The sequence below is a fragment of the Erinaceus europaeus genome, chromosome 14 (genome assembly GCF_950295315.1).
Source record: "Erinaceus europaeus chromosome 14, mEriEur2.1, whole genome shotgun sequence".
Lineage (NCBI taxonomy): Eukaryota > Metazoa > Chordata > Mammalia > Eulipotyphla > Erinaceidae > Erinaceus > Erinaceus europaeus.
In genome coordinates this window covers 29,194,056-29,212,539 of record NC_080175.1, presented here as the reverse complement: position 1 = coordinate 29,212,539, position 18,484 = coordinate 29,194,056, and the positions used below count along the sequence as shown (strand labels likewise).

The 18,484-nt window shown below is 41.5% G+C and overlaps 1 protein-coding gene across 1 annotated transcript in view; it reads right to left on the bottom strand.

Moving 5' to 3' along the window:
• Window positions 1-16,154, bottom strand: part of CPN1 (carboxypeptidase N subunit 1) — a 31,804-nt gene extending 15,650 nt beyond the window's left edge. Inside the window, exons 1-5 of the mRNA XM_007530292.3 lie at window positions 15,722-16,154; window positions 11,005-11,201; window positions 5,856-6,011; window positions 4,035-4,217; window positions 2,905-3,016 (exon numbers count right to left, since the gene is read on the bottom strand). Coding sequence (XP_007530354.1) covers window positions 2,905-3,016; window positions 4,035-4,217; window positions 5,856-6,011; window positions 11,005-11,201; window positions 15,722-15,944 — 871 coding nt within the window. The 5' untranslated portion in view covers window positions 15,945-16,154. The remainder of the gene's footprint in view (window positions 1-2,904; window positions 3,017-4,034; window positions 4,218-5,855; window positions 6,012-11,004; window positions 11,202-15,721) is intronic.
• Between the last annotated feature and the right edge of the window lie 2,330 nt (window positions 16,155-18,484).

The window sequence follows — 18,484 nt, the reverse complement described above, 5'->3', positions numbered from 1 at the left end:
TCTTGGAATTGAATCAATTTGTTTTAGGACCATGATGATCCATATTTCCCCCAAAAAGATAAGAAGGGGAAAGAAGAAATAAATGCAATTTCAAAAAGTGTATTTTCTTTTTCTTAATATTTATTTTCTATTTATTACACAGGGAAGAGAGTGTTTCACAAAAAGTAGAAATGAGAGAAAGAAAGAAGCCAGAGCACCACTTTGGTATGTAAAGTTGGGGGCTAAACCAGGAACCTCAGGCGTGACAGTCCAACTCGCCACCAGTTAAACCATTTTAAACTTTTATAGAAAAAAGCCCGTTCCTTTCTTAATGCAAACTAAAAAAATAAGGCTCAACAAAATAGTCTTGTCTAATGTTCAAGTGAGATTTTGGCCACAAGAAGTCTTTCTAAGACACACACAAACACACACACACACACGTACCACATCACATCATTGATTGAAATGTCACTGGCTCTACTTCCTTCCTATGCTCTAATTTACTGTATTATTACTATTATTTTTACCAGGACACTGATCAGCTCTGGCTTATGGTGGTATGGAGAATTGAACCTGGGATGTTGGAGCCTCAGGCATGAGAGTCACTTTTGCATAACCATTACACTATCTACCCTACCCCTAATTTACTGTCTAAAAAGCTAATTTTAAAGGACCATAAGGCATCTCAGCCTTCATTTTAAAAAATAGAATTATGGGCGCCAGGTGGTGATACACCTGGTTAAGCGCTCACATCACAGTGTGCAAAGACCCAGGTTCAATCCCCTGGTCCCCACCTGCTGGGGGAAAATTTCACAAGTGGTGATGCAGGGCTGCGGGTGTCTCTCTGTCTCTCTCCCCCTCCTCTCTCAGTCTCTCTCTGTCTCTATCCAATAATAAAATAAATAAATATTTTTTTAAAAGAATAGAACTATGGAGTCAGGGTGTGGTGTACCTGGTAGACCATAGATATAGATATAGCAAGGACCTAGGTTCAGACCATCAGTCCCCACCTGCCAGGAGGAGCTTCCTGATAGGTTAAGCAATACTTTCTCTTTCCCTTTTATTCTATCTCTTTTATTTTTTAAATTATTTTTTAAGTATTTTATTTATTTTATTTTTTTTTTAGAGAGAGAAAGACACAGAGAGAAACACCAGAGCACTGCACAGCTCTGGCTTATGGTGGTGCGGGGGGTTGAACCTGGGACTTGAAGTCTCAGTCATGAGAGTCTCTTTGCATAACCATTATACTGTCTACTCCCACCCTCTCTTTATGTCCCCCCCATCCCCCAGTTTTTTTATATATATATATATATCAAAAAGAAAGGGGGGGGAATAGCTACTAGGAGTGATGGATTTGCCATGAGGGCACCAAACCCCAGCAGTCACCCAGGTGGCAAAATGATAGTAGTAACTTTTAATAGTTACTTTAAGAAAATGAGGTTTTTGTCTTTTGTTACAGCATGAACAGAATTAGAGGGGATCCTGCTAAGTAAATAAGTCAGAAGGAGAAGAAAAAAAATTATGTGAGATTCAGTTGACAAAGTGGGCCAGAGAGATATCTCAGCTATCAGAGTATCAACGTGCATTTCTTTCTTTCTTTTTTTCTTTCTTTCTTTCTTTCTTTCTTTCTTTTTTAACCAGAGCACTGTTCAGCTCTAGCTTATGGTGGTACGAGGGACTGAACCTGAAACTTTGGAGCCTTAGCCATGAAAGCCTGTTTGCATATCTACCCTCCGCCTTTTTTTTTTTTTTTTTTTTTGCTTTCGGGGTTATATCTGGGGTTCGGAACCTGCACTACGAATTCACTGCTCCCGGAGGCCATTTTTCCCGTTTTGTTGCCTTTGTTGTTGCCGTTATTGTTGTTATTGCTGTTGGGAAGGACAGATAGAAATCAAGAGGGAAGGGGGAAGACAGAGGAGGAGAGAAAGATAGACACCTACAGACCTGCTTTACCGCTTGTGAAGCGACCCACTTACAGATGGGGGGGGGCCTGAACAGGGATCCTTACACGGAATCCTGCTCTTTGTACCACGTGCACTTAACCCACTGAGTTACCGCCTGCCCCTGCACCCCCAAAGTGCATTTCTGAGGCCTCAGAGGTCAGAGATTCAATTCCTGGCACCACCTTATGCCGGAAATGAACAGAAATCTGTTTTCTTTCTCCCTTCTGCTCTCTCTCAAAATAAATAATAATTATTTTTTTAAATATATTATCTCTCTCCCTCTCTTATTTATTTATTTTAAATATTTATTTATTCCCTTTTGTTGCCCTTGTTGTTTTATTGTTGTAGTTATTATTGTTGTTATTAATGTCGTCATTGTTGGATAGAACAGAGAGAAATGGAGAAAGGAGGGGAAAACAGAGAGGGGGAGAGAAAGAGAGACACCTGCAGACCTGCTTCACTGCCTGTGAAGCGATTCCCCTGCAGGTGGGGATCCGGGGGCTCACCGGGATCCTTATGCCGGTCCTTGCGCTTTGCGCCACGTGTGCTTAACCCACTGCGCTACCGCCCGACTCCCTCTCTCTCTCTCTCTCTTTAAATTATTTATTTATTCATTCATGAGAAAAATAGGAAGAAAGAACCAGACATCACTCTGGTACATGACCTGCTGGGGATCGAACTCAGGCCCTCATGGTTGAGAATCCAATGCTTTATCCACTGCGCCACCTCCCGGACCACTCCCTCTCTATCTCCTCCTACTCTCTCGATTTCTGGCTGTCTCTATCCAGTAAATAAAGATAATTTAAAAGGAAAGAAAAATAAGTAAATGCTAACTTAAGATACCTCCATTTTCAGATGCCTACTTGAATGCCTAACTATAATATTCACGTTCCTTCCTGGGACAGAAAAAACAGTAACTTGGAAGAAATGAGCCCTATTCTCCTTCAGTTGGCAGCACTGATGAATCCAAGAATCACTTTACCTTTGCTGAGAGAATACCAGGAAGCCCCATTAGTGATGCCATCTGGGAAATAATCCCCACAGTTCCAACCTTGATACATCCATCCATGTGCATAGGAATAGACTCTGGCCAGCTACAGGAAAAGCAGGCAGAAAATGAACTGGTGTGTGGCCAACCCATACAGCTATGCTCACACTCAGAAGTACAGTGAAGACAAGAAACTGGATTTAGTTGAAGAAATTAATTATTTGATCAAATGAAAGGAAATATCAGTGTGCTGGGATGGAGTTAGGAGAAATGATTTCTAGTGGAATCAGGCTAAATCTCTTCTAGTATGAAGTGAGTGGTAGTTATCAGTTGATACCTATGTTCCCTTATGGCTATATCATTTTCTAGCTGAATTTTGTAGAAGAAAGCAAAGAGAAAGCAAGGCATTTGACAGGAAAAAGTACTATGCACTGGACACATATGAGGTATGTGCTAGAGGGTGAGAAAAATATCTAGAATCTATACAGCTTTCTTCCATTACTAGTTTATAACAATGCACAAAATGAGACTACCGGAGAAGAAAATCTAACAATACCATTCTTTTGCAAAGCAACAGCTGGTCTTACTCTTTATAAGTGCTATTTACATTAATTAGCTATTCAATAGTATGTTGACTATAAAATAATATGTTACTTCTGCTTTATCACTGCTTTGAACAATTAAGCAAAAATTTTAATGTACATGGTCTATTTTTTTCCCCACTTATATGTACTCATGTCCCACCACTGAATCGCCTCCCTGGCCTAATGTATGTGTTCACATATGGTCACCATATCTTTGGAAATTAAAGCCCTCTCCCAAATTCACATTTCACGCACTACGTTACCATCTACTTTTTTTTTTTTTGAATATATCTTGTCATTAGCTTACATATTTTTTTCCCTCTTGTGCTAGAAAGTTTTCCTGCTTAATTTACTGTTTCAAGTATTCCAGACGTCATTACTCAAAACAAAACATATTATACTAAACTGCAAACTCCTAACAAGCAGGAAATGTTTCCAATTATGTCTGTGAACTCATGCCTAATAGACCCTGTGTCACTGACTTTGGTTTTCTTATGGGCCCCAAGTTCCCCTGGCTGGAGGGGCAGCCGTTCTGCATACCGTCCGGAAAAGCTTGTCATCAGGTGTTGGAGTACTGGCAGCACGGCGGAAACCTCGGACCCGATGCTCAAGGGATTTGTCATAAGGGTAATTGGCCACTACAGCCCCTCCGTGGAGATTGGCTGAAAGAACAAAGTTGAAAGAGCGCATCCAATGGATCACAGCCTCAGTCTCGGGTTCCACCTGTGGAGATGAGAGTGTGGAGGCAAAGCTGTGAGAGGAGGTGCCAAGTGGCCACTGGAGTAAGTTTGTCAGGAAGCAGCCTGAGGAGACAGCACATCTGAATAAAACCAAGGGTGTTCTATGAGACATGAATACTGGAGGTGAGCAATTTGAGTCTTTTGTGTGATGGTTTTAAAAATTAAGTGAACCCTTTTTTTTTTAAAATTTTTACTTTCTTTTTTTTAATATTTATTTTATTTATTTATTCCCTTTTGTTGCCCTTGTTGTTTTATTGTTGTAGCTATTATTGTTGTTGTCGTTGTTGGATAGGACAGAGAGAAATGGAGAGAGGAGGGGAAGACAGAGAGGAGGAGAGAAAGATAGACACCTGCAGACCTGCTTCACCGCCTGTGAAGCGACTCCCCTGCAGGTGGGGAGCCGGGGTTCGAACCGGGATCTTATGCCGGTCCTTGTGCTTTGCGCCACCTGCGCTTAACCCGCTGCACTACAGCCCGACTCCCCAGTGAACCCTTTTTAAAAATGAACTCTGCTGTGGCAGGAGTTACTCCCAGGAGCAGAGGTCTCCCAACATGATGAAGCTCTTTGCATTACCAAGGGATGGCATTATACTGCCACCTCTCCAGATTCAAAGGAGGTCTCGAAACTTTACATCAGGCTCAACCTGACACTGTTAACTGGCTACGGAAGAAGGGCAAACGCTAGAAGAAGAAATGGGCCTCCTGGGAACAGAGACCTAGGATCATCCAGTGGGATCCTCCAACTGAGAAAGGAAGGGAAAGGAGAGCATGGTGAAATAGGCAAGGATCCTCTGGTAAGGGAAGAGGAAAAACTTACAAGGGTGCAGCCCTCTGAGGTTTTTCTATAGAAGGCTGGAGTTAGGGGCCGGATGATGGCACCCTTGGTTGAGCACACACATTACCATGCACAAGGACCCTGGTTCAAGCCTCCGGTTTCCATCTAAAGGGTAAGAGCTTCATGAGTGGTGAAACAGTGCTATAGGTGTCTATTTTTCCCTCTCCATCTCCCCTTTCCTTCTCAATTTCTTTCTGTCCTGTCAGATAAATAAATTTTAAAACGGTAAAGTATCATGCAGCTGTACAACACTTTAAACTACTGTCACCACTAACATGAAACACTGTGAACGTGTGCTCCATGGAGGGCTGGACACCGGGGAAGGGAACAAATGTAAAAGGCATAAAATAGTTACTATTGGGAGTCGGGCGGTAGCGCAGTGGTTAAGCGCAGGTGGCGCAAAGCACAAGGACCGGCATAAGGGTCTCGGTTCAAGCCCCCGGCTCCCCACCTGCAGGGGAGTCGTTTCACAAGCGGTGAAGCAGGTCTGCAGGTGTCTATCTTTCTCTCTCCCTGTCTCCCCCTCCTCTCTCCATTTCTCTCTGTCCTATCCAACAACAAAGCATCAATAACAACAATAATGACTACAACAATAAAACAAGGGCAAAAACAAAGGGAAAATAAATAAATAAATTTTTTTTTAAAAGTTACTATTGCTGTGATCATATGAACACAGAGTTGATGCTTAATTCTCACTTGTGTAGTTGGTGTCCAACTATACCAGCTGCTTGCTAGAAGAGATGCCAAGTGGATTTGCCTGCTTTGCATGCAAATTTCTCCCCATACCTGACTTTTCCAGTTGTCTGGAAGAGGCAAGTGGTGGTTGGCACCTCCGAACTTCTCATTGTAGTAGATGTAGGTATTAAGGTCAGGGAAGTTCCGGTTCAAGTCCACTCCATTTGCATTGTTCCTGCCAACTAGATACCCAGTAGTATCTGGACCCTAGAGGGAGATGGAGAGATGAAAAGTGAAGGCTTCAGACTGAGACCTTTGAAGAATACTGTACAGTTCAAGTGTTAGGTTAATTTGCCAGGTGAAAGATTTTCTTCTTTAACTCGTCTGAAATCCCAACAGTGTGCTTCAAGTTTCCCTGAAAACTAAGTACTGGGGTTTGGGATCCCAGGAAAAGCCCTACTAGGAGTAGGATGTTTAGGGGCTGGATGGTGGTGCATGTGGTTGAGACCCCGCTGCCCATCTGTAGGGAGGAAGCTTCACGAGTGGTGAAGCAGGTCTCTCACTCTTTTGATCTCCCCTCCCCTCTCAATTTCTCTCTGTCCTACAAAAGAGAGGGAGAAAGGAAGGAAGGAAGAAAGAAAGAAAGAAAGAAAGGAGAGAAAGAAAGAAAGGAAGAAAGGTGAAAAAAGGTAAAGTATTGCAGGTGTTTTGTTTTGTTTTTTTCCCACTCATGTGCAATTCAATGAGTTTTGGGGGGTTTTGTTTGTTTGTTTTTTGCCAGAGCACTGCTTAGCTCTGGCTCATGGTGGTATGGGGATTGAACCTGGGACTTTGGAGCCTCAGGCATGAGAGTGTCTTTGCATAACCATTATGCTATCTACCCTCTGCCCAAGTTTTGGTATTCTTACAGAGTTGTACAACCATCACCACAATTTAAGAAGATTTCTATCCCCTGAAAAGACACCTTATTTTCATTTTACTTCAATTCTATGAGGTCTGTCACCTTTTGCCTCTGTAGATTTGTCTTTTTGCACATTTCATGTTCATGGGATCATAATATTATATGTCTGCCCTTTTTCAGAGGCATAATAAGGTCTTCCGGTTCCTTCATGTTGTGTGTGGTATATGTACTTCATTTCTTTTTAATGATATGAATTTGCCACACTTTGTTGATCCATTCACTAATTCTAACTATATTCATTTCTGAGAGCTGCTATAACAAATTTCCACCAAGCAGGTGGCTTGTTAACAGACTCATTCCCACCCAGCTCTGCAGGCTAGACATCTGAAACAAGGCGATAGAGTCGTCATGCTCTCTGAAGGCTCTAGAGGAGATTCCTGTCTCTTCCAGCTTCTGAGCTTCTGGCTGGTGTCTGTACGCCCTGGAATTCCTCAGCTTGCAGAACAGTTCACGTCATTTCCATCTTCACACAGATGCCATATCTCCTTTTTTTTTCTTTCCTCCTCTTCTCCTCCTCCTCCTCCTTCTATTTTATTCAATAGAACAGAGAGATATTGAGAGGGTAGGGAGAGACAGAGAGGGAGAGAGAAAGATAGACACCTGCAGACCTGCTTTACTACTCGTGAAATGTCCCTGCTGCAGGTGCAGAGCTGGAGCTTGAACCCGGGTCCTTGCAAATAGTAATATGTGCACTGTACTGGGCTCACCAATGTGCACTGTACTGGGCTCACCAATGTGCACTGTACTGGGCTCACCAATGTGCACTGTACTGGGCTCACCAATGTGCACTATACTGGGTTCACCACAGCCTGGCTCCCAACACATCTCCTCTGTGTGTCTAAATCTCCTTGTATAAATTTACTTCTTTTATAAAATTATTTATCTTAACTTTTGTTTTGTTTGTTTTTACAGATTTATTTATTCATAACTGGGAGAGGGGAAGAGACAGAGAACCAGACTATCACTCTGGTGATGCCAGAGCTTAAACTCAGACCTTATGCTTGAGAACCCCACATTCTATCCACTGTGCCAATTCCCAGGCCAAAATTTATTTATTTACTTATTTATTTCTCTCTTTCATTCTATAAGGACACCAATCATACTTGCTTTAGAGTTCACCCTAATTCAGTATGATTTCATCCCAACTTGGTTACATAAACAAAAACACCATCTTCAAATAAGATCAAATTCACATGGTTCAGGTGCACACAAATGTTGCATGGATACTTTGAACCCAGAGAGATTTTCCCACATACCCCCACCCCACCCCACCCTCAACATCTCATCCCACAAAAGGTGTGGACGGGTCTTGTGTGTTTCCAGATTCCCTACTGCAATACAGGGAAGTACTGATAGAAGGAGAGCAGTCAGGCTCGGGTCCTACCTACACCTCTTTCATATTCTCTTGTTTTTGTCTGTTTGTTTTAAGAAACTCAAGTTTGGGGAGGGAGAGCACAAAAAGAAACACGGATTGAACATGGTGTATTGTACCAAAGCAAAGGACTCTGGGAAGGGAGGATAGAAAGAAAAATGGGGGGCCTATTGCATACACATAATGAAATTGTATGTGTATGCTAATGATTGCACTGTAAAGCATTAACCCCTCGGGGAGTCAGGCGGTAGTCAGGGGTAAGTGCAGGTGGCGTGAAGTGCAAGGACTGGCATAAAGATCCTGGTTCGAGACCCATTTCCCCACCTGTAGGGGAGTCGCTTCACAGGCAGTGAAGCAGGTCTGCAGGTGTCTTTCTCTCTCCCTCTCTGACTTCCCCTCCTCTCTCCATTTCTCTCTGTCCTATCCAACAACGATGACATCAATAACAACAAGAATAACGACAACAATAAAACAAGGGCAACAAAAAGGAATAAATAAATATTTTTTAAAAAGCATTAACCCCCTCAATAAAAAAAATGAAAGAAAGTCAAGTTTGTTGGGCATACCACTGTTTACCTCTCTGATTTCTTATGGGCAATGTTTTCTTTCTTTCATTTTTATTTTTTAAAGTTAATTTATTTATTTTCCCTTTTGTTACCCTTGTTTTTTTATTATTGTTGTTGTTATTGATGTCATCATTATTAGATAGGTCAGAGCAAGCTGGAGAGAGGAAGGGAAGATAGAGACAGACACCTGCAGACCTGCTTCACTGTCTGTTAAGCGACTCCCCTGCAGGTGGAGAACTGGGGGCTTGAACTCGGATCCTTATGCCTGTCCTTGCTCTTTGCGCCTCATGCACTTAACCCACTGCGCTACTGCCTAACTCCCTTCTTTGTTTAAAAAAAATACTACTTACTACATTTCTCTGTGAGAGAGATTCAGAGTTTCTCATGAGACATATGAGAGAGAGAGAGAGTGAAGGGGAGAGGGAGGGGAGGGGAGGGGAGGGGAGGGGAAGGGATGCCAGAGCACCACTCTGGTACATGTGGCCCCTGGACTGGAAGCTCAGGGGTGCTCTGCCTATCAAGCTATTTCTCTGGCTACAAAGAAATTATTTCTTAATTTATTAAATCATGTCAACAGGAATTTGTGAGATTATGAGGGTCAACTCTGTGTTTGGTTCAGCATCTGGTCTCAATGCCCCTCCTAACTCTACTCTCCCCACCCCTCCCTAGCCCTATCCTAAAGTAGGCTTAAAATAGGTTTGGAAAGGACAGATGGTGCTTGGTTCTACTTGTACAAACAGAATGTTCAGATTCATGGAATCAGGATGGGGGTAGGGGTTGTCAGCAGTTAGGGGAAGGGGCAAGGGGGAAAGAAAGTTTGGGTCGAGCAGGGTGCTGTGTACTGGGGTGTTTGTTAAGAAGGTAGATATCATCATGGATATTCTCACCACAAAGACATTCTGAAAATTCAAGTAGTAAAGTCTAGTTTTAAAAATGGGGGGAAAATTTCAAGGTTACATATACATTTTAATTAGGAAAAAAAGACAATAATTACTCCATGCCTCCAGACCTACTGGGTTCTCAGGTCTGCCCTGGAGAAATCCTCCTTCTCATATTTAAACACTGCTTTTAAAGGAATATATTAATTATGTAATGCAAACATCCATTCTCACCCTTGAAAATTCTAACTAGATGGCTTTGAATTGGGGTGTGAGGAAGCCTGGGAATCTACATTTCAGAACATTTCTTTTCTTTTTTTTTTTTTTTTTTTTTTTTAGGTAATCAGGATTTTTTGGAGCAGTGGAAGCGAGAGATTCCAGGTGTGTGGGCTGAGACCAGCCCCCCAGGACTAGCCAAGCATGTAACCCCTATAGTTGTCCAACTAACCAGCTCAGCCAGCCCAGCCCGAGTCCGGCAGTATGATCCTGATGCACAGTGAGAAAAGAATTACTGACTTCAAGTTAGGCACCTCGGCATTCTTGTATTTATGTTAAGAAGTAAAAAGTCTGGGGGCTGGGCGGTAGCGCAGTGGGTTAAGCACACGTGGCACAAAGCACAAGGACTGGTGTAACGATCCTGGTTCGAGCCCCCGGCTCCCCACCTGTAGAGGAGTCGCTTCACAGGCGGTGAAGCAGGTCTGCAGGTGTCTGTCTTTCTCTCGCCATCTCTGTCTTCCCCTCCTTTCTCCATTTCTCTCTGTCCTATCCAACAACAATAACAACAAACAGCAATAATAATAACCACAACAACGATAAAACAACAAGGGCAACAAAAGGGGAAAAAAATAGCCTCCGGGAGCAGCGGATTCGTGTTGCAGGCAATAACCCTGGAGGCAAAAAAAAAAAAAGAAGTCTACAGACATTTTCTATCTTTCATCTGCAAATGTAAATAAATACTTTTTAAAAGTTAAGGACTACACTAGTAGATGGAAAAAAATAAATTTAATACAATAAATTTGAAGAATCTAAAACCAACTCCCCATCCCCATCCCCCGGTTATGGAGGAAGCTTGTTTGCCCGGCTATTTCTCCTCCAAATGTAAGTGGAAGGGCATGTGGATGGAAGAGAACCTTATGTTCTAAGCTAAAAGCTCAGAGGGAACGCTGTTTTGCAGCGTTCTTCCACAATACTATTTCCCAGTTTCCAAAGTATTGCTATGAATACAACCTCATCGAGCCTCACAATAAAGTTACAAACTAGCAGCAAAGATGTTGAGGGCACTGAAACCCAGAGTTAGCACCACATTTGTAACCGACAGTATAACAGGGTAGAAACCAATCTTCTTACTTTATAATATTCATACTGTTTCTTCCCCCTCTTTTACATCATGACACAGTGAGGGCAAACTGTCAAATAGCCTTTACTTATCCCAACGGTCCTAAAAGGGCTTTATTTTCTGCCGGAAATCTCCGGGGTTTGGTACCTGGGAGGCGGCCACCTCGTAGCCATCGGGGTTCATGGAAGGCAGGATGTGAATGCGCATGCTCTGCACCAGCCCCACGATGCGCTCGCTGCCTCTCCGGAACTCCTCGCACAGGAACTCTGACAGCTGCAGCAGCAACTCGCGGCCCAGCACCTCGTTCCCATGCATGTTCCCTACGTACTTGACTTCTGGTTCCACTGCAAACGTGATAAACACACAGGTAGGAAGTTAACACACGCGGCTAGCTTGCAACTGCCATTGATGCCTATCTTGCAAAGACATCTTTTCTCTCGATTTCAGTAAAAACTATAAGAAAATCTTAGGATTCCATTGGGTCGTTTTCAATAACCTCTGTTGTTGAACAGACTGCAGTTGCAAATGGTAACGAAGGTCAGTGTCAGATAGTTGATTCCTTACTGTAGGTTAGACTTTCATGCTCATTATTGTTCATCTCTATGGTAAACCTGGAATGTAAACATTAATAACGTCAAGATGAAATTATTAATAACTGTTTGAAGTCACGTAATTGAAATGATGGAGGCCAAAGGCCAGGTAGGTTTATAGTAGTTTGCTGCTTTTCAGAGACAAATCTTTTCTGGATAAGACATGCTCTCCTGAAATATCCTATGCCGTAGCATAACAGGTACTAATGGAAAACTTAATTTTCTGGGAACTCAAGACACGAAATTCTTCTCTCTCTCTCTCTTTTTTAGATATTTTATTTATTTATTAATGAGAAATATAGGAGTAGAAAGAAAAAGAACCAGACATCACTTCAGTATATATGCTGCTGGGGATTGAACTAGAGACCTCATACTTGAGAGTCCAGCACTTTATCCACTGTGCCATCTCCCAAACCACTAAATTCTTCTTTATATCTGAGAATGCCATGTCTTGAGCTACAGGTACGGAGTAAAAAATAACCTGTATGTGTCTTTTTCCATATTTGCCTTTGTGGCTATGCTCACTATTCCAAAGAAGTGCAAGTTGAGATATGAGCGGAGCCTCCAGAGTCACTTAAAGGAAACCACCGTTGCCCTCTTTAGAAGAAGAGAGAAAAGGTTTTGCCAAGGGATTTTCCTTCTATCCAATATGATTTTTCCTCCATAACTTCTGATTCTGCACCTCTTTATCTCCACATTTCCAAAACCTCTTCTCCATTCTTCTTGGCTCCATTTAAATGCATTGTAATGTATGTGCTCACTAGGTATGCCACTGCCCAGCCCCCAGATTCCTCTGTTCTTTTTAAGAGCTTTACAAAGGCCTGTAATGCTTTCCATGATTTCCTGCTGCCTAGTGTCCCCCACCACACCACTCTGGTCACTTCTCTTGATCTTTCTTTGCTCACTCTGCTGGAGCCCCAGGAATGGCTGCCACTGCTGTCCCTCGCTCATGCCAAGAAAGACCCTGCCTGGTCTTCTCCCTGTCAAAAATATCCACCACCCTTCCTGCCCCACGCACCCCCCCCCCATATCAGTATAGATGTGCCATTGCGTGCTCCAGAATCACCTTGATGAAGAAATTTTTTCTCAGTAGCAGCCACCCTCTCTCTCTTTTAAAAAATGTTTATTTCATTCATTTATTTTGGTAGAAACAGAGAGAAATTGAGAGGGAAGGGGGAGACAGAGACACCTGCAGCTCTGTTTCATTTCTTATAAAACTTTCCCCCAGCAGGTGGAGACAGGGGGTTGAACCTAGGTCCTCACACACTGTAATGTGTGCATTCAAACCAGGTGAGCCACCACCTGACCCAACAACCACTCTTTCTTGCTCATCTGAGGCATCCCATCTAGCTTTCCTGGGATTTTTTTTTTTCCTTTTTCTGTAACACTTGTTTTCATTCTGTGTAATACATATGTATAGGTATAGGTATATTTACTTACCCATTTGCTCTCTGTTTTACTGAACCAGAATCAAGGCCCTGAAACAAAAGCCTTCACTTTATTTTCTCTTGCATTTTGCAGAGTCTACAACAGTGTTTGATGTAGAAGATAATCAAGTAATGACTACAGAATGAAGGGATGAACAACCAAATTATAAGAGCTCAAGAAAAGGAGACTTCAGTGGGGCATAGACAAGTATGAAAAAGTATCAAAGGAAACCTTGACGCTTAGACAACTAAGCAGACACCAAGAAGGAGGAGCTACCTCTACAGTGTCAGTAACACTCACAGCTTCTGCAGTGGCACAGAAGCTGAGCAAAGGCTCAGCATTCAGGAAAATGATCCTAAATGGAAGGTTCAGAGCAAAGTGGTAGCTCGGAGTTCGGAGATCAATTGGAAACCCAGGGCAATAATTTAAGCCTCTTGTGGTAGAGGTTGGTGGGTAGAGGATATGGAAATGGAAAGCAAAAGAGATTTGAACTTGACACTTAGAAGGAGAAACTACCAGCTTGCATGTTAAAATGCCTATAAATAATCAGTGAGAAATTATAAATAAATGTAGCTGTCCACCAATAAATGAATAGTTAGGGCAGGAGAGATAGCTTAGTGCTAGAGCAAAAGACTTGCATATCAGAGGCTCCAAGTTCAATCCCTGGCACCACACGTTCCAGAACTGAGTGATATGCTGGTCTCTATGTCTATGTGTTTCTCTCTCTCACACAGAAACTAAATCTCTCTAAAACACAAATAATCTTAAAGCAAATCTTTTTTAAAAATTAAAATTATCACTAGGGAAATATAGAAACAGACTAGGGGTATGGACGCTCATGTCCAGCAGAGAAGCAGTTATAGAAGCCGAACTCCCACCTACTGAACCCCAGAAAGAATTTTGGTCCATATTCCCAGAGGGGTAAATGTTAAGAGAAGATGACCAGAGGGCTCTGAACTCCAACTCTATCAGGACCCAGAGAGAGAGGGGCAGGGGAAGAAGGACACTCAGAAGTAGTAGGTGTGACTTAGAAAGGAAGAGAAGGCCAGGACCATAAAAAAAATAGGCAAATATATATAAATACAAATAAATAGATATAGAAATAATAGTCAACCCATAACTGTGATCTTGGAAGAACGAATGCACTTTCCAATGGAGCGAATGGGGACACAGAACTCTGGTGTTGGGAAAGGTGTGGCATTAGACCCCTGTTACATTATAATTCAATATTAAATCACTAATAAAAATTTTAAAAAATTAAAATCATTCAGAAGCCCTCAAAATAAATTAATAGTTACATGTAACCATGCAATGGAATATTATTTAGTCATAAATTAATGTAGATCTGTATTTACAGCATGGGTATTATTTGTAAAGAGTTGTGAAATAAAGCAGTCATGGTATAGTCTCATTCTTTTTATTAAGGAATTAAAAAAAATATTTTCATTTACTTTATTTTAATGAGAAAGAGTAGATACAGAGGGAAAGATACTGAGAGAAAGAGACCAGAACACTGCTCAGTTCTGGCTTATGATGGTGCTGGGGATTGAACCTGAGATCTCAGAGCCTCAGGCTTTTAAGGCATTTGCATAACCATTATGCTATCTCCCCAGCCCCTGTATAGTCTCATTTCTATAAAAATAATGTTGTGGTTGCAATAGTTTAATACATTTCTAAAAGGTCTGAAAGAAAATACACTAATGCACCAAAGGAAAAGACCCTGGGGTGGGGTGGGGGGTCCAGGCCCTGGAGCATGCTGGCAGAGGGGGACCTAGCAGAGGCTGAATTGTTATGTGGAAAACTGGGAGATGTTACGCATGTACAAACTATTGTATTTCACTGTTGACTGTAAACCATTATTCCCCCAATAAAGAAACTTTTAAAAATACACTAAATAGTGGGTACAGATAACATAATGATTATGCAAAGGGACTCTTATGCCTGAGGCAATAAAGTCCCAAATTCAATCTCCTGCAGTGCTCTGGTTAAAAAAAAAATTACATATATGTATATATACATATAGTAAATAAATAAATTACAGAAAATATATTAATATGTTAACAGTGGTCATCTGTAAGTGGTGAAATTATGTGCAAATTTTATTTTATTTATTTATTTAATTTCTTTTAAAAATATTTTAAGGAGAAAGTGAGAGCTGTAGAAATATACAGAGTGAAATGGACCGGAGCACTGCTCAGCTCTGACATATAGTAGTGCCAGGAATTGAATCTAGGACCTCAGAGACTCCGGCATGAAAGTCTTCTGCATAACCACTGTGTTGTCTCCCTGGCTCGCCTTTAATTTCTAATCTTATACCAAACATGGATTTTATGAAATAAAATTATATTAAAGTAAAAACTAACACAAAAACAATTCAGCAAACAAAACAGTATCTTAGAGTCTCTCCAGGACACACTATCATTCATTCCATAAAGAGATAACCCTATGACCTTCTATGTTTCCTGGCAGAACTGGATGGGCTAATTGTCTGCTTATATCTCTTGAGGCATTGAATAGGGAAAGGTAGAGTAATAAGTAGCATGGAGGGTGGGAGAAGAAGAGTGGGAGTGGGGGAGAGTCAGAAGTGTTGACTGGGAGCAAGAAAGAAAATACTCTTTTGCCATTAAGGTCTTGACTAAGAAAATCCGAAAAAGGAAGGAAGTCTCTGGATTCTAAAATGAGATTACAGCTCTCCAGAGGCATAGGTAGTTGGACGACTAAGTAGGGAAACACATAACACAGGCTGAAGAAGTGGAAGGGACCATGCATGGACCTGCCCAGAAACCATCCCATTAGTGGACCTCTACAGTCCGCATACTCCCAGAACCACTCAGGGCTTGGCTTACAGGACTCATGGATTCCAGGGTTGTCACTGAACTCCAACACGTAGAGGTGTCTGCCCTTCACACTGCGTCCGATGCTGTAAACCCGTGTGATGTGGGGACATTCGTTGTGCACCTTGTACAGCGTCCTCACGAGATCATCATAGCGGTGGTGGCGAAAGGTCACTGGAGCAACCAACTTGAAGAGCAGGAGGAGCCGGAGGAAGATTGAGAGTAGGCCTGACATCTTGCTTGGCCTTGCCAGAGACACGCAGTCCAACCTCTTCAGTCAAAATCCGAGGGCCAAGAACCAGTTCTTTCTTGTTTCCCACAAGTAAATACCAGTGTGACAGTTGGTTGAGAAGGAAGTTTGGAATAGTTCCTCCCAACACTGGAAAATACTTATGTAGCTCTGGAAAAGTCACTCATCTCCCCTCCCCCATTCCTCTGTCTCTTCTAATCCAGGAAAACCTTTGGGAAGATTCCCCAGATTGGATAGTTTTGCAGATTCTGGTTTACTGATTAACTGGACAGTAAACAGTCTTCAATAAGTAGCTGCTTATAACCCTTTGATTTCCAGAAAATTTTGAGAACTTTAGCCAAATTAGGGTCTCCAATTACAAAGTAAGGAGGCATCTTGAACAATTGATATTGAATAATTTCAGTCAGACAATTTAAATCCAACTCCATAGGCTGCTATCAGACTATCTTTCTGAAGTGCAAGTCTGTTGCATCTTTTGTCTCTTTTCTTCATTAAATCTCTCAGCTAATGTCATTGAGAGAATGAAAAGATAAACAACAGGAGAAAAGAAATCGTACATGTGACAAATGTGTCCAGGACACACCAAGAATTCTCACAATAGTAAGACAAGCAACCTAATTAAAGTGGGCAACAAATTTGAAGAGACATTTCACTGAAGTAGATATATGAATAATTAATAAACACATTTAAAGATACCCAACACCACTGGTTACCAAGGAAGTGAGACTCAAAGCCACAATGAAACATTGCTCCATATCCAGTAAAATTGCTACAATAAAATAAATAAATAAAACACAATAACAAGTATTTGTGAAAATGAGATATAGCTGAACTTTTCCATAGATAGCTAGCAGGAATGTAAAATGGTGTAATCACTTTGGAAAACAGTTATTGATGTTTCTTAAAAGTTACATATGTGGCACAAAGTGCAAGGACCTGTGTAAAGATCCCAGTTTGAGCCCCCGGCTCCTCACCTACAGGAGAAATCATTTCACAGCGGTGAAGCAGGTCTGCATGTGTCTTATCTTTCTCTCCCCTTCTCTGTCTTCCCTTCCTCCTTCCACTTCTCTCTGTCCTAACAACGATGACATCAATAACAACAACAATAATAACTATAACAACAATAAAAAACAACAAGGGCAACAAAAGGGGAAATAAATAAATATAAAAAATAAAGTTACATATGATTTACTTTATAACACAATGATTTAATTCCTAGGTATTTACCCAGGAAACAAGTCCACATAAAAATGTGTACATGAGGGGGTCGGGCGGTGGCGCAATGGGTTAAGCCCATGTGGCGCAAAGCGCAGGAACCGGCTTAAGGATCCCGGTTCGAGCCCCCGGCTCCCCACCTGCAGGGGAGTCGCTTCACAGGCGGTGAAGCAGGTCTGCAGGGTCTATCTTTCTCTCCTCTTCTCTGTCTTCCCCTCCTCTCTCCATTTCTCTCTGTCCTATCCAACAACGAATTGCGTCAACAAGGGCAATAATAATACCCACAACGAAGCTACAACAAGGGCAACAAAAGGGGGAAAAAAAAATGGCCTCCAGGAACGGCGGATTCATGGTGCAGGCACCGAGCCCAGCAATAACCCTGGAGGAGGAAAAAAAAAAAATTTTGTACATGAATTGCAATGTTATTCACAATAAAGAAAAATGTAAATACTTAAAATGTCCACTAACTGGTGAGTTAATAAAAATACGACATAGCTACATAATTGAATATAGTTGACAATAAAAGCAAACAAACTGTTTCTAAGACTTGTGAGAACTATAGTGGTTATCTTTGGGAGGTGAGAGGGTAAGGACACAGAACTTTGGCGGTAAGTGGGGTGTGGAACTATACACTGTAAGCTTACATTATTGTATCTCACTATTAGTCACAAATAAAAAATAAAAAGGAATTCAAGTATGGATGCACTGTACAATATGGCTGCATCATTAAATATGTTTAGTAAAAGATCTGACACAGAAGGCCACATATTACATGATCCATCAGAAATGTCTGGAAAAAGTAAACATGAGACAGAAATTAAATTAGTGATTTCCTAGAGCTGGGAGTGGAAATGTGGAGAGACTGTAAGTGGGCATGTAATATCTTCTTGAGGCTAACAAAAGTGTTCCAAAATTAGACTTCAGCTATAATGGTGGTTGAGAAACTCTGTAAATATACTAAAATTCAGTGAATTGTATGTTTAAAAAGGTAGGCTTTTACGATACACAAATTACATCTCAATACAGATATTTAAAAAGAAATAAAACAATTCATTACAATCTCCTTCAAAGGTAACTATAGTTCTATTATACAACTCAGCAACTCATATCCCAAGAAGCTACTCCAGAGAACAAAGACTTGCACACAGCGTGTTTGTTCCTAGCAGTATTACTGATAACAGCTCCCCAAAGTGGAAACTACCCCAGTGTGTATCAGTCAGTGGATAAATGAAAGGTGGTACATCTACACACCTGAGCATGATTGAGTAATTTAAAGGAATAAAATTCGAACACACACTACCATGTGAATG